At 35.4% G+C, this 24200-nt stretch overlaps 1 protein-coding gene across 7 annotated transcripts in view; it reads right to left on the reverse strand.

The window, feature by feature from the left end:
- CACNA2D1 (calcium voltage-gated channel auxiliary subunit alpha2delta 1) overlaps positions 1-24200 on the reverse strand; it is a 665577-nt gene that overhangs the window by 67473 nt on the left and 573904 nt on the right. For all 7 annotated transcript variants that reach the window (XM_020984466.2, XM_020984468.2, XM_020984467.2 and 4 more), the window contains exons 13-18: positions 22821-22899; positions 20941-20990; positions 17435-17524; positions 10469-10546; positions 5647-5721; positions 3076-3150 (exon numbers count right to left, since the gene is read on the reverse strand). In XM_020984466.2, coding sequence (XP_020840125.1) covers positions 3076-3150; positions 5647-5721; positions 10469-10546; positions 17435-17524; positions 20941-20990; positions 22821-22899 — 447 coding nt within the window. The remainder of the gene's footprint in view (positions 1-3075; positions 3151-5646; positions 5722-10468; positions 10547-17434; positions 17525-20940; positions 20991-22820; positions 22900-24200) is intronic.

Genomic DNA, 24200 nt, shown 5'->3' on the forward strand with positions numbered 1-24200 from the left:
GCAAACAATGAGATAAAAATGAATTGTTGCTCATATATTCCCATAATTCCCAAAGAATATCATACCAATAAGCTAGAAACCTTTGTTTGGGATTCCTGGGTGGGAAAGCATGCGTGAGACCTGAGCTGCAGTGTTAGAAGGAATATCCACATTGATAAGATGAGAGATCACTTGCGATCCTAAGGAACTGGATTATGCAAGAACTATGCCACCTTGGTAGAAGTGTGAATAAAAATATAGCCCAGACTGCAACTTAAATGCAGTAGGTGAATACATTTTTAAATAATTCATTAAAAAAAAATTTGTGGTGTTCATTTGGTACAATTTGGTGTTTAAGGAAATATTATAAACTGTTAAAATCATAAAGCTAGTCATCTTAACAGTAGAAATAATCATAACCTAATTTAGTTTTAAAAGGAAGTATTTTGCATTACATTTTAAAATTAAAATGAGGATTTATTAATTAATAAGCATTAATTATTGTTATAATAGATCTTTGATTTCAGTGGTATAGGGAACTCGCAGATGAGGGAACTCTCTATACTAGTAGAGTTCAGCTCCTCTGAAATTTTCAGTCTTAGAGATTTTCTTAGAGCCCTGAAAACTTAGGGGACTTTCATAGGGTCACATAGCCAGTATGTGTCGGTGAGACCTGAAGTCAAATCTTTCTGCCTTGAAGACCAGTTCTCTATCCACTATGCCAACAAACTTTCTATTCTAATAAAAGAGACAATAATTCTGTTAAAATGTGCAAGCATAAGATTACGCACCACCAGCTTGACTGTTGACTGCCAGCTAGTCTGACATGATCTTTTGAAAGTTTGTGGAGAATTACTTGAATGCAAGAACTTTTCCACTTCACCTGTCCACTGCAGTCTTGTACTACTTCCTTTTCCATGACAGGCAGGGCATGGAAAGTCCTGGCTCATAGATGGTTCAGGAGTAACTCCACAGATTGGCCTTTTCTACAATGCCAGCCATTGTCAGACATAACTTTGACCTTTGATACTGGAAGTATCCTCTCGTTATGAGCATGCTAGATGGTTTCTCCTGACTAGTACTGAATGAAAAACTGTCCTTGGTGAAAACTTTATTCCTAAGTAGCCTATGCCCTTGAGTCTTTAGGCCGATACAAGAACATTCCTTCTCCAGGCCCCCTGGCTCATGACCTGGATAGAGGAAACAAATATCTTGCTGCTGGGTAAATTTCATCTCCTACAAGTGAATTAGCAATTACAAATTTAGAGTCCTATGCTATTAAGGGAAACAAATATATGGAAGTCTTTTCTAAATGGAACATTTTCCTACCAAAGCCTCTTTCTCTTCTCTCACTGTCTGCCTCTAAAAAGTAATGTGCTCATATTTTTGGATATGGTACACTCTTGTTTATCTCATGGAAATTGTTGCAGAAGTCAGAGGGCACATGGTACCCTATTTTGGTGGTTACAGAGAGGATTGAGAGCAGGAGTCTGGCAGGAATTAGCATCTGTTGTGAGTTCATAATTTCCTGTCAATCACATGCAATTGCTTGTATTCTACCAATGCCCTAAAGAAAATGATGCAAAATCACTTTTTTAAACTAACTTGAGGGAGTTTATATTTTATTTTTTAAAAATGTAAAGTGATATCATGCAGTGGTTAGATGCTACATCATGTTGTTCCAAACTAGTAAAAATATAAATTAAAAAAATATAATAGGTCAAGAGAAGGATGCTTAAAGGATTAACAAATGCAAAAGGAGGTGGGGAGATAAAATATTGAATTAACGTGAAAGATTTTGACTCGAAAAACAAATTCTAAACTGTTAACTAGTAAGAAATGCTAAGTGTGCCAGAAGTTTTATTTGCTATAAAACGGAGAATAAGAAGATTTGGGCTAGAAGGGACTAAGGTATAGTAAATGAACCCTAACTGCTCAATCAGCTCCCTTCCAGAGAATATCTATTTATGAGAAGCACTTGTCCTGAGTCATAAACTTTACTCACTCCTACATCTTGCCCTGATAGCTTTGATAATTGAATTCTACTTCTATTTTAAGGATTCCTGAGAAGACAGTGACAAAAAATCTGTGAGATGGATTGAACAGTTATCTGAATAACAGAGTAGTGGAAAGTACCGAAGAGACCCAAGGAAAACATTATTAATATTTATGGAGTTATTACTTTGTTTCTATAATACATTATTTTCCTATAATAGAGTCCTACTCAGAGGCTGAGATAATCCAAGGGAATTTGAAAGAGAATCTGAATTAAGAGGCATGAATGATGAAGGGTTTACCAAATTTGTGAGAGAAAATCAAAATTACAGAATTTGCTTTCATATCATACAGGGTATCCCTAAGAGTTTTAGTTCAGATTTAAGCTTTAATAACATGAGAAGTATAAATAATACAAATGTAAAAAATATCATTTAAAATTTGTTAAATTTTTTAGTTTTATAAATTTTGAATAAATGTTCAGTTTTAAGAAGGAGGACCATCCTGTTGTTGTGAACTGTATGTTTGACATTTCTGGATGACACTTTCCCAGTCTTGTAGATTGGTAGAAAAGGTCTTCTTGCTTGGCACCTCACTCAGCCTGGTTTATCTAGACTTTTTCTTATGGTAGGTATCATGGAGAAACTGTCACGTATATGTCAGAACCTCATTCTTTGGAAGATCTTGAAGCTAACATTACAAAAGCAGTCCTTTCAGTCCCTGAACAATGCCTGATGAAAATTTTTACAAAGTTAAAAAAAAAAACTGATTAGCATGATGTGCAGAACAAGGCAGTGGTTGTGTTGAATTTTTGTAAGCATTCTGTTAGTATTTTAACATTGTAAATCACCTTTCAAACATTGCTTTAAGTTTGGAGCATTTGTACTTCTAAAGTTATTAAAACTTAAAACTGAACAAGACTTTTGGGACATCCATATTCAGTAAGATTATTTTCCTGAGTCATGAAATGATGCCAACTAACATGTTTTCTTTTTCTTTTTATATTCAGTGAAATATGATAAATTCATAGATATGATAATAGACTTAAAGTGGGCATTTTAGCACAATTGTTTAATTTCTGAACAGATAAAATTTTCATACCTTTGGCTGAAGATTAGGATGTAGCAACACATAGCCATTAGGATCAATCGCAAAATAATAACCATTTGGACAGAGCTGAAAGAAGAAAATTAAATAAATGCCACATAGTTCAATGGCTAATAGGTACGTAAATGTTTATGTCATAGTGAATAACAACTCTTAAATATCTCCCCTATTTATCAATACAGTTTTATTCTTGGTAGTTTCATGGATGAAACAAAGAGCCAGAGATTTCTAGAACATGCTAAAAATCAGGAGTTCTTAATCTTTTTATGTCATGGACCACTTTGGAAATCTAATGAAGCCTACAGAAGCCTAACAATTTTAAATGTATAAAATAAAACACTTAAGATGATAAAGGAAACCAATCATACTGAAATAGGGTTATCAAGATATTTTGTAAAAGGTTCGTGGACTCCAGGCTAAGAATGTCTGATCTAAATGTTTTCAAGACCAAGAATGCAATGCAAGAAATATAGTATTATTAAATATGCTAGTTTTTAATCCTTTGGTATAAAAGGCTTCTCAAATAAAAAAAAAGCCATTTTGGTTTATGTCTTGCTCTTGAATAGTGCAGTCTGATAAATACCGACAGTTCAGGAATCATTTCCAGGGAACTTCTTTGCATATGAGTCAAACTAATTAGCAAAAAGAAGATATTCACGTTGATGACTGCTTAGTTACTTTGGAAGTAGAGGTGGAATTGGGTATCCATGGGCATTTTCCTAGTATTGATACAATTTACTACAGCCCTACTGCTATTTAAATTCAGTTGCTCCTCAGCAAATTTTCTGTTCCTTTAATCCCCACAACTGCTGTTCTAAACATTTCCAGTCTCCTCAAGTCTATGTTCCAAGTGGCTTGCATCAGTCTTAGAAGATAACCTTAATGGTTAAGAGTAAACTGAGACTATCTGCCATAGTTTCCTCAACCTCTCAAAACTCATAACTTTTCTCTATCTTTCTCCATCCTGTCACAGAAAATAAAATAACCCCTATGTCCTACATTCCATACACTCCTTTGTACTGAAACTGCTCTCTGGAAGGTTACTAAGGACCTCCTCATTTTTCCAACCAAATGGCCTTTTCTCATTCCTTATCTTCCTTGACCTTTCTGTAGCATTTTGGGTTCCCAACATCCTGCTCCTTCTTGAAACTGTTTCCCTTCTTGGCGTCATTTCACTGTACTCTCCTGAATCCTTCTACTTTTCTGTTAACTCTTGCTGGCTCTAGTTCTTCTCCCACCCCTTAAATAGAAGTAACCCTCCTCCCCCAAGTCTCTGTTCTCAGACTACTTCTCAGTAGTCATATTTCTCTACACTCTCTCCTTTGTTGAGCTTATCTATTCCTACTGATTTATGTATCAAATCTATATAAAAGACTCCTACATCTTAATTTCCTGACCCAGCCTCTCTTCTGAGTGTCCAATCTAGATTTCATAAACCTTTAGTTATATATAGGACAAGAGAATCATCTAGTCATGTTGATTTTTTTTTAAGTATTCAGTATCCTCTGTAAAAACCTTTAAAAACTGACATTCAGACTCTGCTTTAATCTCGTCAAGTGAAACGGAATTGTAGTCCTCATGGGATAGTTAATTATAGTTTTGGCCAGTTCTAATGCTTAGGTATTTTTATAAATGCGCTACATTAATATTCCTAGTGCACAGCACTGATCATTTCCTTTTCCTTCAGAAAAAAAAAAACCTTCACTAGCTCCCCACTGCCTGATTTTAGTATAAAATCTTCAGCTGTCTTTTAAAGTATTCTACTATCTCAAGCCTATGTGATATCCATCTTCCTAAACTTTTTGCTCCATTCAAACCAGATCATTTAACAAGCCTTGAACACAGCTAGCTCTTTATTACTTCCATAACTTGCTTCTGCTAGTTCTTTAATTTAGACTATCCTAGGAATTCCATATCTGCTAAATGAAATCTAAACCACCCTTCAAAGTTCAGCTCAAATGACCAATGAATCCATTTCTGATCCTTCAGTCCACAGCACTTTTCCATTTTATTTGAATTCTCATAGCAATTTGCACTTTTCACACACATTTATATTCTGCATAAATAATGTCTTATCAACTATGTTGTTATTGTCATTGAATTATTTCAGTCATGTCTTACATCCTCATGACCCCATTGGGAGTTTTCTTGGCAAAGATACTGGAATAGTTTGCCATTTCCTTCTCCAGCTCATTTTACAGATGAGGAACTGGGGCAAACAAGGTTAAGTGACTTGTCCAGGATCACAGTGCTAGTAAGTGACTGAGGCCAAATTTGAACTCAGGAAAGTGAGTCTTCCTGCTTTCAGGCCCAGCACTCTATCCACTATGCCACCTAGCTGTCACTTATCTACTATCCTATTATAAAGTGCTTACAGGGAAGGGACCCTTACTTCCTTCTCCTTATATTATCTGCAGTATTTAGCAAAATGCCCTTTGCACATAATAAGTATGCATACCAATTCAAATGAACTGAATGATTAGAGATTGGGTTTGAGTGTTGGAATTAACACAAGGACATCAATGTATTGTACTGAGTTGCCAAAATGAGAAAGCTGCAACTTACCGTAAAGCGTGGTGTAAGCCTTTTTATATCTTCTAAAGATACATCAACTCCCATCACACCAAGAATCAGCTGATTCTAGTGAAAGATTTCAAAAAGTTAATTTATTTGCTTAATTTTTGCTTAACTTAATTTTTAAAAAAAGTATGATATGTTATCAATGTTGTCTCTTAAATGACCAATCTTATTAAATTATGAAGAGTTCCCTTATATAGAAGGCTGGGCACATATGCATAATAAGTCTTTTAAGTATCAACTTATGACCCTTTTTTTGGCTACTTTTATTATGTGGGTATGGTTTACTCTCATGAAAGCTTTTTTTTTTTCGTAGCAGTTATATAGCATCTGACATCTGGAAGAACACTCTGTTATCATCACTACATTACACAAGTTTATTAATTTAGTGACTATAACCAGCTACCGCATTCTTTTTACTATCACAGAAAAATGCAAATGATTTTTTATCTATAGCAAGAGGGATTCAGGTTGATGATTAATATCTCCTTGACATGATTGTAAAACAATAGAATGTTATAAAAATGAAATTATGGAATGTCTTTTCTGTAGGTTAAAAATATTCAGACAGCTATTGATAGGGACCGGACCTGTGATCTCATTGGTATAAGGAGCTCTTGGGTGAAGAAACCCCCCTCTGCCAATGCAAGTCAGCACATTTTCTGCAACTTATATTTTTTATATGTGCCTAGCCTTGGGCTACAAGGCCAGTATGTGTCAAAGGCAGAACTAGAAAGAATCCTCCTGTCTTTGGAGCAGACTCTTTATCCATTACATTATGCTATCTTTATCCATTAAATAAAACCAAAGAATAAAGTAACTGCTAGTCTCCTATGCACCAGGTACCAGAACCTAGTATGGGGGGTTGCATGAACTAGATCTACTTAAATAAGTGATGAGATGCTATGCCTTTATCACATCTCCATTTAATTAATCATAATTTGAAAATGTCCTTGATCAATTTAGACATCCTTGAAATCTACTGGATAAAGTAAAGTGAGATCAAACAGGAAGTATGTTTTACTTGATTTGAACAAATCAGTTATGTCATGTGGGTTTTGTATAAAATAGCAGATATGATCCTGTTCCATACTGGCCTATTATTCCCCCACTCCCTCACTTATCTTCAATCTCACCCTGTCTACTGACTGCTTCCCTACTGCCTAAGAACACATTTCTGTCTTCCCTATTCTCAAAAAACCTTCACTTGATCTATCCATCTCTGGTAGCCATCTCTCTTCCCTTTTATTGGCTAATATCTCTTTTAGAAGACCATCTATGATATAAGGCCTCCCCTTTACTTTCTCTCATTCTCTTCTTAACTCTTTACTGTCTGGCTGTGGATTTCATCATTCAACTGAAAATGCTCTTTCCAAAGTTACCATTGATTTCTTAATTGCCTTTTCTCAACTCTTGTTCTTCTTGACCTCTCCACAGCCTTTGACACTGTCAATCACCCTCTACTTTCTAGGTTTTTGTGACAGTACTATCCCCTGATTTTTCTTGTATGTGATCCCTTCTCAATATACTTTGCTGGATCTTCATCCAGGTCACATCTGCTAACCAAGGACATCCCACAGGGGCTCTGTTCTTTTCTCCCTGTATAATATTTCACTTGGTGATCTCATTAGGACCCATGGGTTCAACTGTCATTTCTATACTGATTATTCTTAACTCTACTTATACAGTCTTAACCTCTCAGGTGACTTCTACTCTCACATCTCTAACTGCCTACTAGGCATCTTGAACTGGATGTCCCATAGATATCTTACCTTCTCTTCTTTCCAATTTCCCTCTTAATGTATTATTCTTAAACATTTTAATTTTTTCCAATTACATATAAAAATATTTTTAACATTTATGTTTAGTATTTTAAAGTTCCAAGTTAATTCCCTCTCCCCCCAACTCTACCCTTACCCTAAGATAACGTGCAATTTTATATAGATTATACATGTGCAGTCATGCAAAACCAAGACAATTTTAAAGGACATATGTTACCACTATTCTTCACAGTCACCCAGGTTCATACTCTAGGTGTCATTCTTGATCCCTCACTTTTTCTTACCTCCCATATCCAATCTGGTGCCAAGGCCTATTGATTTTACCTTCATAACATTTCTCTCACAAGTCCCATTTTCTCTGCTGAAACTGCCACCACTCTGGTATAGGCGACGACTGGATGGTCTCACTGCCACAAATTTCTTCACACTCTAGTTCATCCACCACTAAGCTATCGAAGTGATCTTTTTAAAAACAGATCTGATCATGTCACCTTCTATTCAATAAGCTACAGGGGCTACCATTTTTAGGATCAAATATAAAATCCTCTGGCCTTCAAAACCCTTCATAACTTCCCCCCACCATTACTGTCTTCTTCCTTCTTACAATCCCGTATATACTCTGAGATCCATTATCATTGCCCTTCTTGTACATGGTGTTCCATTTCCTGACTTGGGGCATTTTGTTTGACTGTCCCCCATGCCTGGAATATTCTCCATCCTCATCTCTGATTCCTTGGTTCCCTGGCTTCCTTTAAGTCCTAGCTAAAATCCCATCTTCTATAAGAAGCTTTTCTTAATTCCCCTTAATGTTAATGCCATTGATTATTTGCTGTTGATTATTTTCAATTTATGATATATCACATATGTAAGATAAATGTAGTAAATATAAAGATCTAAAGATCTTTATCTATAACTCTTGTTTGTTCATAGTTTGCCTATTGTGTCTCATTAGACGGTGAACTACTGGAAATTAGAGACTGGTTTTTACCTTTCTTTGTATTTCCAGTGCTTAGCACATAGTAGGTACTTAATAAATATTTATTGACTGACTGAGGGCTTCAAGATACTGGTAGCATAGAATAGAAGCTTTTTGGTCAAGTCCCTGACTTGGAGAGAAGGAGGAGAGAAGTCCCAGGCCTGGCCTTGGCTTCCTCCTCGCCTCTCTTGGTTGGAAGAGAACCTTGTGAGCTTCAGATCAGAGGATTTAGACTTTTCATTTGTATAATGGTAGCATCCCTGGGACAGCAAGAGCTGATGGCAACGTTTTCATGCCATGCAAAGGCAGGTTCAAGGTTCTGCAAGAAGACCAGTAGAGACACTAAACCAAACCTAAGAAGACTATTTTGAGGATTCCAGCAAAAAGAATGTCTTGAGTTGTAAAGTACCCTTTGCTATATGGGTTTTCTGATATTAAGCCCATTTTACCCTGCACTCTATATATACTTGTGGGAAGATGTGACACAGACTTTAAGGAAGAATGGCTTGTACCAGCTATTTTTGTTATATCACATTAATAAGAATTCATTTCTACAAAGTAAGTCAGGCTGACTAGTTGATTTCAACTTAAAATCAACAGGGGAAAGTATATTTATACTGGTTCATGAGCTATAGCTTTAAAAAAGCCACCCCTATTATGTCTGGGCTACCCCTAGAACCTTAACGGGACAAGTAGTGCTTACTCTCTGGTAACCCAACATGCCAGTATGAGTAGGGTTTGGCAGAGGAAGTTAAGGGCAAGCATTTCAGCAGGCTGAGTAAAGGTCAAGTTACAAGCAATCCCTAAGCTATTCCATAAGTAAAGTACCCAGGAATTCTCCCAGGACATATAAGGAGGAAGAAAGTATGTGTGGGGTGTGTGTACGTAATATAGTAATGAGCCCCATGACTGCTGTGTTAACCTATGGATTTCCCTTGACTCAAATACATATCAAAGGCAAATAGTGCTTATAACTGAAGAGAAAATTTATACCTTTTCAGTTACATTGACAAAATTACCCATTATTTTTCTTATTCAACTTTATATCTCCCCCAGCACCTAAGAAAGCATGCTACTCTAAAAGGTGATTAATAAATTAATTACACATGAATTCACTGTCTTAAAAAAACTTAATAAATGCCTTAAAAGCTGTAATGAATTCATTTCACAATTAATCTGATGGGGTTGGAACAAATTTTGTTACACAAAAAGCATTATTCAACAATAAATGAATAAATAAATAAGCTTGACAGTTTCTAAAATTATTTCAGACATGCTACATTTCAATGCAGTTAGAACACTAATGAAGATTAAGGAATACAATGGACTTCCATGAAGTTTACCTGCTTCTCACCAAATGGATAAAAATAAGGGAGACCAGACCTGTGATTTCAAACACCTAGTGAACTCTCCAAAGAGGAAACTCCCACTACCAATGTGGATCAACAGCTGCTGTGTAACTAAAGGTCTTAAGAGAATTACCTGGGGCACCAAGAGGTCAAATGGTTTGCTGGAAATCACACATTCAGTTTGGATTATTCAAAGACCAGATCCCTAACATTCTATAAGGCTACAAAAATCATTGTTGAAACCCTAACTCTGACATAACTTACTAATTAAACTGACATTTTAGAATTACAAATGAAAAATGATTTAAAAAAATACAATTACTTTATCTGGCATTAATCCAGGCAACTATACATGTTCTGTGATCTCTGATAATGGATGCTTCCTGGATTCCTTTTACAAACTCACATACATGATCATCAAGCTATTTCTCATGCTAGTATTTTTCCCAGAATCTGAAATTTGGCTCTTATTATTTGCAATTAGGTATAGCTAAGTAAGGCAGTGACTTTTAGAACAATATGCACATAACATTCATTTCTCATTTCGCCGACAACCAACTTTTAGCCTTTGTTTCTGTCTTCAGAAAATGGTCATGATATGGGTATTTCCTCACACAAGTATCTTACACATAGTGAGCTTCAGTGTCACACTTTTTCAGCCATTATCATCAGTAATAATAATAATAATCTTAATTAACTTTTACCTTTATGTTGCCTTTATTTTCCTCTTGGCCTGTTAGGTTGAAGACAGGAAGTGTTCCAGTAATGACAAGGCCCAGTTCCTTTAAAAAAAAAAAAAGAAAAGCAAAGAAACGAAGAATAATGTTAAATTGTGTCGTGGTGAGTCACTAAGGGTAGGAATCATACACTGAAGAGCTGTACTCAAATTCAGTTCAATAAAAATGCAATAGCCTTTGATTTTTCTGACAGGATACTTTATTCTTGGTTTATAAAAAGTGAAGCAGAAAGTAAAAACTACTTATAAAATTTTGGAAGATCCATTGCAAGCTTATATTCTGAGAAAGTCTCATTGCAATTTTGACATATTTTATGAGAAAGAATCAGGAAATTTTAGACAGTTGTTGAAACATGCAATATTAACTAATACTATGAGAGCTTCACAAATAGCTTTTATCAAGCCACAGAAATGATCACCAACCTATAAATGTTTCAGCAGCCCAGCTCATGCTTTCACTGACATAGCAACAATTCATCTGATAGCAGGGGCCACCCATGATCAACAACACTACAGTTTTCATTTTTCATTCTATTAAAATCTTGACTTGTCTTCACCTAATTTTTTTAAAGCCCATTCTAGTCCCTTTCATGCTTTGGACTTATGACCTTATGCTAATTTAGAAGATTACAGTAATAATTCTTTATTGGTATAGAGAATCATACTTCTGACCCTTTAGCTTTCTCCTGTTATATTTAGTACTGTCTACCTTTCAAGAAAAGTACTTTTTAAAGACTCTCTCAGGAGTAAAATTGTGCATTTGATGGTAAAGTAGAAAAGGGAGCATAAAACAATAAACTTCTTTCAGTACGAAATAGATTTCCAGAAATTTCAGGAAACAGTAATTCATCCTGAATCAGTATATAATAGGCAATTAATCTGATATTTAAAGTGATTAGAAATCAGTTTTATGTTACGTAAACATTGGTAGTTTAGCCACTTGAAAATGGATGTACCAAAATGAACAATAATTAGCTGATCTCTTACCCAAGCCATATTTAGCACCTTGAAATCTGAAAGCGATATTTTCAAAAGTAACACTATTAATTTATTCTGAGAAATTAAATTTACCAGGATGAGTAATATTTATCATAGGACCACAGGTAGTAAAGTAGATTTAGAACTTAAAGGATGCTTCTTGATCATCTAATCTGAGCCTGCCTTCTTTTAAAATCGATTGGAAACTGAGACTGAGAACAGTGAAGGGCCCTGCTCATGGTCACACAGGTAGTAAGTAGGTGAGCAAAGACTCAAACTTGACTACTCAGGCCAAATGCAGAGATTGTGGTTGGGGACTTCAACCGGGAATTATATAATGATACATAATCCCAAGGTTTCTTTGAAAGGACCACAACTGATCTGATCCCTAACATCAATTTTCTTGGTTTACTACGGTTTAAATCCAAGCATGTGACTGGGCCTAAAATCAATCCAAGCTGGTGGGAATGAGAGTTGGGGAAAGAAAAAAGGTTTAGGGAGGGCCATAACCTGGAGAAACAATTTCTCTACCCTGTCCCAAGTACCCCCCTCCCTTCTTCTACTCCATGGCCCTTTGTTCTCTTCCCGTGTTGCTGACTTTCTTAAATCAGAAATACCTATAAATAAGTGATTAGATGTGCAAATACAAGTGATTAGATATTTAAATATATTTCTCTTTACAAAATGATTCAAGGAAAGACCCTCCCCCCTCCTTTCCATGAGCTCCCCCAATAGGAATTAGACTTTATATGCGATTTTCAAGATAACTTTGAAAAAAAAAGGATCAGATATTATTATATTTGAATTTTAGCCTTTGTCAGCCAAAATTTCTTTTCTGAATTTTCACTGTTTACTTCCATACTGTAAAAATATTCACTTAAAATCTAAATGTTTTTAGCCTTCCAGTCTATCCTATGATCTGGGTATGAATATTCCTACTGCAAAGATCTGATACCATTACTCCCTTTGTCCAAAACACTTTAATGGCTCTGCACTGCATGAGTGAATAAAATCCAGTTCCTTGCTAAATTACATCAATGAGTCTGTGATCTCACTGATGTCCACGCTTTCTCTGAAAACACAGACCACAATCCATCCATACCTGCCCTTCCCATGTTAACTTTTGTCCATGTTCTCCATAAATGTGCCAGGGGGCACCTTGAAGCCCTTTCTGATCTTCCCAATCTAACTTTCTAACCTTACCTTCCATTTTTACTTTACCTAAAAGGTCTAGCCAGATTAAACTGTCTTGGTGAGTTTTCTGGAACCCTCTTATGTCTCCGCCTTTGGTTATTCTGTTCCTTTGCTTAGAATGTCTCTCCTCATCCTCTCCCCCCAAGCCAGGCTAGCACAGACTATCCATCCCATCCCATAAAGTCCAGGTCACATGCCATATTCTTTGTGACACTTTTCTTGATTTACTTTCACACTATTCCTGCACTGCCCACCCCAAAAGCTGGCACTGATCTCTTCCTCCTCTGAATTCTTCTAATATTTTATAATACCTTTCTTATGCCACTTATCCAATTTAACTTTGTTATTGTAGTTACTTTTGCATTCATTCTGCCCACAAAAATGTATTGAGCATCCACTCGGTTTGATTGTAAACTTCTTGAAGTTAGGAACTTTCTCTTATTCATTTATGTATCCCTCGCAGCAATTAGCACCACTCAACACAGATTAGTCACTCAAGAAATGTTTGTTAAATGAAATGTAGAAGTCTGTGACATCTCTATAATTGTGCCCCTGGATTTTATAAGACAGCTTAATGGATATTCTTCAGAGTCTGCTGAATAAAACAATGCAATCAACCCAGGCAGGCAGTGTTTTTTGGCTTCATTAAAAGTGACTTTTTTTTCCCTCCCAGGTTGAAAGGATATACTTAGAGACCACATGAACTTTCTCTTAACATCACTTATGCTATCAGTTAGAACTTCAGCAGAAAACCAGACATTCTGGTCAATGAACTTTTGGCCATAGGAAATACAGCAGGGCACAATAATTGCTTTTCTCAGTCACACGGTGTCCCATGATGGTCTTACAGAAATTGAAGCACTATGACCACAGCGCAACTTTTGTTGACCATGTGAACTTGTGTAACTATGGGAGATTGGGATGAACATTCAGCAGTATTTTTAGCATGGATTGAGGTAAGCAAGCCTTACTTTATCTATATCAGAAGGGAAGACTGTGGCTAATAGTGCTGATTTTCCCCCCAACTTCCTGTATCTGTTTATTTTACAAGAACCAACTGATAAGTAGCCAGAAGAGCAGAGTATCTTGCTCTTTGTGTTCTGTATCGTATTCAGTAAAATAAGGCCAACTAAGTGGGGGAAAGGTTATTGAATCAGCATTTTCTTTTCCAGGACATCCATGCTAATTTTGTTCATGTCCCTAAGCATTAAGGAATTATCACCAATAAGGATAATAGTATCACAGCTTTGGTGTTTTGTAAAGAAAAATTAACATTTGACCCAGAGAAATGAATTACGTAGTTTAAATAATGCAATTTCATAATTTTTTGCAATTTAATCCCTGGCATAAACCTTAATGTAAGTTAGCATTAGGAGCTGCCTTTACCATGGTATGGCACTCTGTGTTAATATGCAAATTGATACTTAGTAATAATTGGCCCTGTGAATAATGGGAACTTCTAGGAATTACTAAAACTCTTTCCGTGATTGTTAGGTAATCTAATTTCATAAATGGACTTAAACAATCAAATCAAGGCTGCATCATCACAATACAATCAGCACATGTAATACCTGTTTAAAAAAAAAAGACTACTAAAGGCATGCCTAAGTTTGAAAGTATAAATAAGCATTTAGTAAGACAGCATTGGCATAATAGATGATTGGCCTTAATTTCAGGAAGACCTGGGTTTAAGTCTTGCCTCTGACACACATTAATTGGCTATTACTGTGATTGTAGTTAAGATGCTTAACTTTGCAGTTTCCCAGACAACTCTTCAAGACTATAAGTTATAGACGAATTCCCATCCTACATCAGTGGAAGTATGTACCATACTGGAAGGCCCTCACACTCATGAAATCCCAGATCTGGAGCAAAAAATATGTATGCATATATTTTAAAACCGATTTTTGTTTGTTGTTTTTATGTAATCATACAACTTGCTTCCTTAATTTGGAACAGATGGAGATTTGTGAAGAATGATGAGCAGTAGATGACTGAATTGAGATAACAGAAGGTTTCACCTGTCTGGGATGGTACAATAAAACTTTGAAGATAAAAGTAAGATACACATTAAGTCATGTACTTAGGTTAAAAAAAAAAGCCTACCTAAGTATGACGTAAGGCAGATATGATGACATAGTTAACAAGAAAGAAGAAAAAAATCACCAGAACTAGGGGTTCTCATATATTATGACCTCCACATGAGTCCACAGCATGAGGAGGCAGAATACAAGCAAATGAGAAGTTAGACTTCATTAATACAATTATAGTATCCTGCAATGACAGGAGTGATGACATAGCTATTTCCTCCTTTACTAGTCTTCTTTCTAGTTATAGGCATTCTCCAAGGTAGAGTTCTGAGGCCTCTGTTCTTTCTTTTCATTCTCTGTTGGGTACACAGAGCACATGAGAAGGAAGTAAGTGGTGTGTTGGACTGAGCACCAAACCTGGATTCAGGAAAACATGAGATCATATCCTGCCTCAGACACTTCCTAGTTGTGTCAATCTGGACAAATCACTTAATTTCTCAGACTCAATTTTCATATACATATACATATACATATATATATATATATATATATACATATATATATATATTATATATGTTTATTCCTCAGCCTCAGTTTCCATGTTTGTGTGTATATTCGTATGTATATATGTATATGTATATATGTGTTTATGTGTGTACACACACACACACACACACATGTAAAAATAAAAATATCCAAACAAGGATATATTAACATGTAACTCATGGGCTGCTGGTGGTGATAGGTTTCAAATGAGATTAGATATGTACATTGCAAATCTTAAAGGGCAATGTAAATTTTAGCTATTATTTTTATTATACTTATTACATACATATATTGACTAAAGTCATACAGAGACTACCTCTAGGGCTATGTGTTCAGTTCTGGAAATGATGTTTTTTCTACACCAAGACTAGTTCACACTATCTCAGTGATTCAGGCAATGAATTCAAACATAATTAAATATGTGTGGACCACAAAATCCTAATTAAAATGACATGATAGGAATTGGAGTTGTGGTTTTATTGATATGGAGAACTCCCTGGTAAGAAAACTCTCTATCATTGGTGTACCTTATATATTTAAGGACTTGCACAATGACTAAAAAATGTTCTGTATCTTCTATCCCATATTTATCATGGCAGCAAAGCTGGAGCACAAAGACACATTACTTAGCAACAGGAATGCACTAACCTGCCAGAACCCCAGCTTCCCATGTATAGAACTTTTTATATTCCAGATAACAAGAAAGCAAAAGTCTAGTTCAAGCGTTAGTCCAGCAGTCCAACTGGATGGCTTCCCTGTCTCTTTTAAATGAAAAACTTTCCCTGCTTAAGTAAAACAGATACCATTTCTACCACACTGTTTTAATATGAACTTTGCTTATCTACAAAGAGGTTGACTCAGATGATGAAGGGGCTAGAAGCAATGTCATGAGGATCAGTTGAAGAAACTAAGGGATGTTTGAGTCTGGGCAAGAGAATACCTAAAGGGACCAAAATAGTTATATTTGGATATTTAGACATTTGAAAGACTGCCATTTTGAAGAGGCAGATTTATTCTGCTTGGCCTTGGAATGAAAAACTAGGAAATTCAAAAATGCTGAAGTGATAAAAAGGCCAATTTCAATTCAACATAAGGAGAAATAATTAAACTTTCCAAAAGTTAACCGTATTGCTTCAGGGGATGGTGAATTCCAAAAAGCAGAAGTTAGATATATCAAAATGGCAGTAGTCAAAATCTGGGAGCATGTTAGAATATACAGAACTGGACAAAATAAGGACCAGCTTCATGAAATTCCAACAATAAAGGAAAGACTGTACTCTTGTTAGAAATATACGGGAATATATTAAAATGTACTACTTCATTGCTGACCTTTGTTATTAGGACAGGATCAGTGATACTTTTTGCAAATGTGGCACTTCTGTGAGGCAGGAGCTACAGAGAAGGCATAAAAGGGGAGGGTAGTCTAGGGCAAGGTCTGCTGAAGAATTATCTGTAGGCATGCAACACCAGCTTCCTGCTGAAGAGCCAAACTAGATAACAATAATTTTGAATAATAGTAAATAATATATGTGATCATAATACAGATTTTTGCCTTGCATGTACATTTGGGTTTAGTTAATAAATATGTATTAAATACTTCTATACTAAGTAATAATGAACTCTTTACTCTTTAGATACATAGTACTTCGTATCTCCTACAGTTCTTTATAATTGCATAGTACTTCATACCTCTTTTATACTGTTTTATTCTATTCTGCCCTAAATTTACTAAATATTTGTAGTCATTTTATATTGTCCTGTGTTTTATTATTTACTAAAAGTTCAGAGGTTATATCTTATTTGCCTTTGTATCTAAAGCTCAGTGCTTTGAACATGTCAGTGCTTAATAGTTAAATCACTGCAAATATTCTTGTTAATATTTGTCACTACTGTTTTTTGGTGACCTGCTAATTGTGATGATAAAAATTCATAATTATTTATGTGAAATAATCATATTTTTTCCATTGTTCTAATCAACTTGAGAATTGTGATAGAATTTTTACAAAATAAAGGGGGAAACCCCAGCACACTGAGAATTAACAAGACAAGGTGGAACAGAAGGTTCTGAGAGTCATATTTATGGAGAGGTGGCACAGAAAGGGGAAGGTCAACAGAAAAGTAGGTAGAAATCATTGGTATGCCAGAATTATGACATTCGTCTCTGTATAAACAACAGAAAACCTTACCAGTGCATCCAAGTATACATTGGTCCACTGGACTTGCTTGGCTTTGTCTCCTGCCAAAACCATTGGTCTTCCCAGGACATCCAAATATTCCTATTCAAATGATAGAAAAGTCAATCACTTCAGAAGTGATTAAAAAAATGACCAATAAGTATATTAAAATAAGGAAAAATCCATAAAAAATCAAGTTAGGTGAAATAATGGGCAAATTAATATCTTATTGATCACCTCATTCCTACCATGGACTATGCAAAATGATATTCTGTCATGCTTTGAGTCAGCAGTAGGTAGCTCATCGTATGTGACATATTTCGCCCTATTTCTCATCCTGGAACAATCAGGTTATTCTCTTCAAGCATAAAAAGAAGATTTTTTTGTATTTTTCTTGTACTTTGTCTTATAAAAGGAACTACCAAAAACTATGATTTACAGGGTGGAGTGCTGATTTTAAATATAAATAAATAAATAAAGCAAGCCCAAGTCTGCTTTCATATCAGAGATTGGCTGAAATTCAAAAGTGCATTTAAATATATCAACAAATAAATGAAACACTAAGCCAGATCTCCACAGTAGATTCAAATGCAGCTGCTGTTTTATTTCAGCACTGAATGTAGTCAGTGTTTACATTTGAAACAAATTCAATGTTATTTTAAAAATGTGGACTTTCATTCTATAATAATGTAGATTATGATTTTTTTAAACAGCAATCATATGAGTAGTCAAACTTCTTGCAGAAATAATATGTGATTACTTAAATTACTCCATGGTGTTCCATCTTCTTATGATACATTATAAGTAAATAACTGATCTAGGATTTTGCTATACAAATGTGAGGTTTTGGTTTGTCTGCTTTTTCTTAACCTCATTTTCTCTCAAAGTAAACTCTCACTTAATCATAATCTCCCTTTGGAGATCTTCCTCCTGAAAATCTATGGATACCCATCCTGTCTTGAAATATCTTTTCACCATTTAGCCACAAAATTGATCGGGAATGTATTTTTATTATATTGATGGTGAGAGCTAAATCTCTCCTATCTCAAAAGTTAGAATTAAACAAATTTGGAGCTAGAATGGACCTGAAAGTTCATCTATTCCAGGGATTCCTAATCTTTTTTATGTCATAGAACCATTTGACAAAATGGTGAAGCATACAGACTCCTTCTTGAAATAATGTTTTTAAAGGTTTAAAAGAAAATGCAAAAGAAATCAGTCATATTGAAATGCAGTTATCAAAATATATAAAGAACCAAGTTCACACACTCCAGATGAAAAACCCCTAATCTATTCTAAACAATTAATTTTACATATGATACAAATTAATCCCAGAGCTACATGATTTGAATTTTAAAAATACATCAAAACAACTATTCTCTTTAATCTTTTTCCTTTCTTTCCAACTTGCTTAGACACAGAGAACACTGATCTCATTTTTTTTTTGCACTTTCTACACTTAGTATGGTGTACTCTGATGAATAACACCCACAGTTGAAACCTATTTAATTACACAGTAGTAAGACAACAGCTAGCATTTATATAGATCTTTAAGGTTTAGCAAGTGTTTTACATCTATGTTATCTCAATAGATCCTTACAACAATCCTGTGAGGTAGGTGCTATTCTTACATTTACACACATACATACATATACACACACACGCGTGCACATGAGCCTCTTTTATGTGAGGAAACTGAAGCACTAGAAGGGACTTCAGACAGAATCTTTCTAATATAATACTATCACCTTATAGATAAGGAAAGTGGAACACTACAAGGTTAAGTGATTTGTTCACATTCACAAAAGTAATTCATGTCAGAGGAAGGATTTGAACCCAACTTCTCAGGCTCTAGGGCTTTATCTTCTTGATCACATAGAACCCATTCCTCTTTAGAACAAAGGACCCTGTATGACTGAACTTGAAGCCGGGAGCTGGAACATGAGAGAAATTCCACTACCACATGTCTTGTGGCCATGAGACATAGCCATAACAATCAGAGCAACATACCACCTGGCCGAGACAGCGAGACAAAGCATAGGAGCAACACAGTGGTACCACCAGAGAAAACTGGCAACTTAAGCAGCACAGGAGGAGTGAGTTGCTTCTGTGTATGTGTTTTCAAATCACATGATCCCAATGTCCATGCCCCGCCAGCTGTTTTCGTTGACTGGATGTGCTCTTTCCCTTGATGGTATCCATATTTGTGGAAGGGTATACCACTGGTTTATGGGGGGAGATGTTCAACTTGTTGTTCCTTTTACTATGCTATTTCATTAAAAACTTCTATGTTGAACTGATTGGGTCCCTTAGCTGCCTAGAAAAATAAACAGATTAACATGGGGTTTATGAGTTATGAATGTGAGTAGATGTGGACCCAGAGGGTACCATAAACTTGGAAGAGCTTTTCTAGGAGCCCTGTATATGAGAGGAGGTGCCCCAGATGCTGCAGAGTGTACCACAGACATCTGGGAGATTCCTGTGTTAATCCCAGACAGCCAGCACAACCATTGTGAGATGTCTTTCCTATCCTGACTCTAGGGTAGGTTCGAGTTGCTGTTTGGGATGTTGCAAAGGATAAGCAATAGTATTTTCTCCAGGAAAAAAATAATTAGTTATCTCCAAAATTCTAATGGTCTTTCTTGTTACAGAGTGAGTTCTGTCTCATTGGAGGTTTTCAAAAGAGGCTACGTGATTAATTGTCAAGTGTCATGTATATCATGGTGAAGATTCCTTTTGGGTATGGGTTGGACTAGATGGCAAATGAGGTCTCTTCTGTGTCTAAAATTCTATGACTGACACCAAAACATAGTACAGTATCTTGGAGTCAGGAAGACTTAGATTCAGTTGTATCTCAAAAAGGTGGTACATTTGTGATTCTGACCAAGTTGCTAAACTTTTCTTTGCCTCACTTTCCTAATCTATAAAATGAATGTGGTGGATTCAATTGCTTTTAAAGCAATTTTAGGGTTGTATCATCTTATGACCACAGCTCTATCTAGAGTCTATATGTAATTTGGCCATTAATGTTTCTTGTTCTATCACATATATGTGTGTGTATATATGTCTCTGTTGCATATATACATATATACACACATATATCATACACGTATACACACACACACCTTCACATTCAAAGTCACAATCTAAATCTTTGCAAAAAACTATATTAAAGTTATCAATTTTATAAATATAAATTATGAATTATAAAATTATATGGTTGAAATTTCAGTAAACTTTCACTGGATTTCATGTCTACATTCCATTTATATTATAAAGATAAAAAGAAAGTTGCATCATGTTTTACTTGGGTTGTGATATATGTAGCAAATATTGAAAGAGAAAAAATAGTTATCACATAAATGAAAAAATGCTTATAACTTTAAGTATATTTTTTATATGAGGATAAACTTTGCTCCTTTGTTTTCTGATTTATTTTCTTCCTCTGATGTTTTTTAAATTTTTATATAAAATAACATCTTGTTCTTCTGCAAATCAGTGTGAGATTACAGTCCTACCTGAGTATTGATCCTTATAGCTCCAATGGATGGAATTTCATAATAATAACCTGAAATAAACAAAAGATACACTGTTATACAAAAAATTAAGGAAACATATTTCTTGTAGTTATAGGCTCATCTTTCTGGTTTGTGGAGTACGAAGCAGAACACCAAAATTCTCTAATTTTTGAAAAGCAATGAATTATTACCAAAGTAGAATGATGGTAAAATGCTAAATAATGGACATTATGTCATACCCCTTAACCTTTTTTAAAGAGATATAAAATCAATTTTCATACACATGTTCAAAGCAGTAAGGAAACTATAGTATAATCCAAATGAATGCCCCCAGAGGAGAAACAAAATCATGTGATCAGCGTTTATTTGAAATTGATTAATATCTAGTGTAATTATTTGCTTAAAGTCAATCTCAATAGTAAATACAGCATGTTTATGATACTCAACAAGTATTAAACCAAAAAAATTAAAACTAATCAATTCATATCACATTTTTCTTGAAGACATGAATTCAAATTCTACCTCTGATGCATATTAACTATATGACATTGGGCAAATTATAACCTAAGAGAGTTCTCCACAATTCTCTGAGATTATAGGTTGCAGAAAGAGTTCCATCTTCCATTGGTAGAAGGGGTCAGTCTAGAATTCCCAAGACCATTTAAATCACAGTTTCAGTCCCTACTGATATCTGAACCATAGAGTCACACTGTGTAATTACATACTTTCATTTGAATAGATAAAGCAATAATTTTCAAGGAAAAAAATTAATAGCTTTAAATGGTATCGGGGGGAAATGTAAATTAGCAATATTAAATTTCTTTTAGTAGAAAGACTCGCCAATTTTTTTTTTTAGGCAATTGGGGTTAAGTAACTTGCCCAGGGTCACACAGCTGGTAAGTGTCAAGTATTTGGTCTGAGGTCATATTTGAACTCAGGTTCTCCTGAATTCAGGGCCAGTGCTCTATCCATGGCGCCACCTAGCTGCCCCTTGACGCACCAATTTTTAACTCACTCTGCTTATGCTACTGCTGGATTTTTTTTTTTTACCAGTTTGGCATTCTCTCATTTCAGTTCAATTCAATTCACATTTCTTAAGAATTTTCTGAATGCATGGTAGTTCTGCATTCTTAATCCAGACCAGGTCTGAACTAAGAAAATGCAGTTAAAAAAATGAAAATCATACTGACATTTCAAGTAGAAAAGAAGACCTGGGATTGAATTATCCTAATATTTGCTTCAACTGCTATCGCAGATCTGGTTTTACTTTTGATTTCTCAAAAGATATACTTAGAGTCTTAAGTTTATCTCAATGCAGTAATTCGAGGTAGACTTAAGTTCTGAATTCTTTCCAAAATTAGAGTATATAGAACCCTGTAAACTTCCACTGTACCGCTATAGAAGGTATCCTGTTATGAAATCCATTCTGAGGCAGTGTGGTACAATAGAAAGAATACTAGTTCTAGTGGAGAGAGGAGTTCTTAGTTTGTGGATTTTTTTTGGGGGGGGTCAAAGAATTTAGTTAGAAAAATGTGACATGTTTCATTTTTATTTTCATTAATGTCTAACTGAAATTTAGCATTTCCTTCAATTATTTAAAAACTCTAATATTAGAAGAGGTCCATAGGCTTCACCAAGCTGCTAAAGCAGCACTAATAAAGTAAAAAACCTCTGCTTATGGAGTTAGGGGATAGGTTCAAATCCACCTACGGTGATGAATTCCTGTGTAACATTGGATGGGTCAAAAATCTCTCTGGGCCTCAATTTCTTTATTGTAAAATGAAGGTGTTGGACTAGATACCCTCCAAGGGTCTCATCTAGATACAGTTTTATTATATATTTGTACGCTATGTACACTCAAAAAAAACCAGATCAGTTACCTTTGTTTTCACAGGCCATCCACTGTATTGGTCCTCTGTCATAATTATGCTGACCAACTGAAAATGTGAATACACGTACCTGAATGAATTAAAGAAAACACAAAACGTAGTTAGAGAGACTATGAAAAAAACTGAATAAGAAATTAAACATGGCAAAAAAAAAGTTGAAAGTAAAAAGAAGAGCTCTGAAAGGCAGTTAATAGGAAAAGACATTTTTATGTTTTTCTTCTCTAAACATGAGTGTGAACTAAAGAGATTTCAGTAACTTCTAAATCCCAATCCCTTCAGCTTTTGGTCTGTGCAATAAGATCCAGGATGGAATTTTGACATCCTACCCAATTCACCAGCAACTCAAAATAAACGAATGCCATTTATTGTGACAGAATGCATTACTAGGTGTGCATATACTTATGACTTTTTATTTTCTCCAAGATGAAGTACAAAATCCTCTTCATAACATGTCCCCTTTGGATCTGTTCCATTCTTCTTAATCATAACTCTTCTCAACTTACTCTGCAACCCAGCGACACTGGCCTCCTGGTTGTTCCTAGCACAAGACATTCCATCTCTTGACCTTGGGCGTTTTCTTTTCTTTTTTTTAATATGGGGGTTTTTTTTAAGGCAATTGGGGTTAAGTGACTTGCCCAGGGTCAAACAGCTAGTAAGCGTCAAGTGTTCCGTCTGAGGCCGGATTTGAACTCAGGTCTTCCTGACTTCAGGGCCGGTGTTCTCTTCACTGCGCTACTTAGCTGCCCCAGACCTTGGCATTTTCATTGACTGTCACCAACGCCTGGAATCCTTTCCCTCTTCATGTCTACCTCCTTCAAATCTCAGCTAAGTTTCCATTTTCTGTAAGATGCCTTTCCCAGTCTTCCTTAATCTTTGTGACTATCTCCGATTTATTCTGCATATATTTTATTAGGACATACTTACATGTTGTCTCCTCATTAGACTGTAAGATCCTTCGGATCAGGAATTCTCCCCACCCCCTTCTTTGTATCCCCAATGCTTAGCACAGTGCTGATAGCAGGCATTTAATAAATGCCTGTTGACTTGACTTACTGGTAATTTTGACAAATATGCCATAGACACCTCCACTAAGGTGTTACTTTTGTGTTTCATTGTGTTCTGAAGTATATTCTAGGCCCTTGAAAATTATGCCAACTAAGCACATGCTTTTTATTGGAAAGACTTCTGGCATAGCTCTATGGCCGTGTCTCTCATCTATAGAGTACCCTAGCCATTTTTTGACCCCAACATAGTGATGTCATTTTGGTCCTCCTTGAGCATAAAAGACAACACCCAACCAGACTAGCCGAATTAGGAGAGACTCATTTTGAGAAGTTAGGAGGAAGGGTGGCAACCCACAAATAATCTACT

This window comes from Phascolarctos cinereus, unplaced genomic scaffold (assembly GCF_003287225.1).
Source record: "Phascolarctos cinereus isolate Bilbo 61053 unplaced genomic scaffold, phaCin_HiC Scaffold_1;HRSCAF=81, whole genome shotgun sequence".
Taxonomy (NCBI): Eukaryota; Metazoa; Chordata; class Mammalia; order Diprotodontia; family Phascolarctidae; genus Phascolarctos; species Phascolarctos cinereus.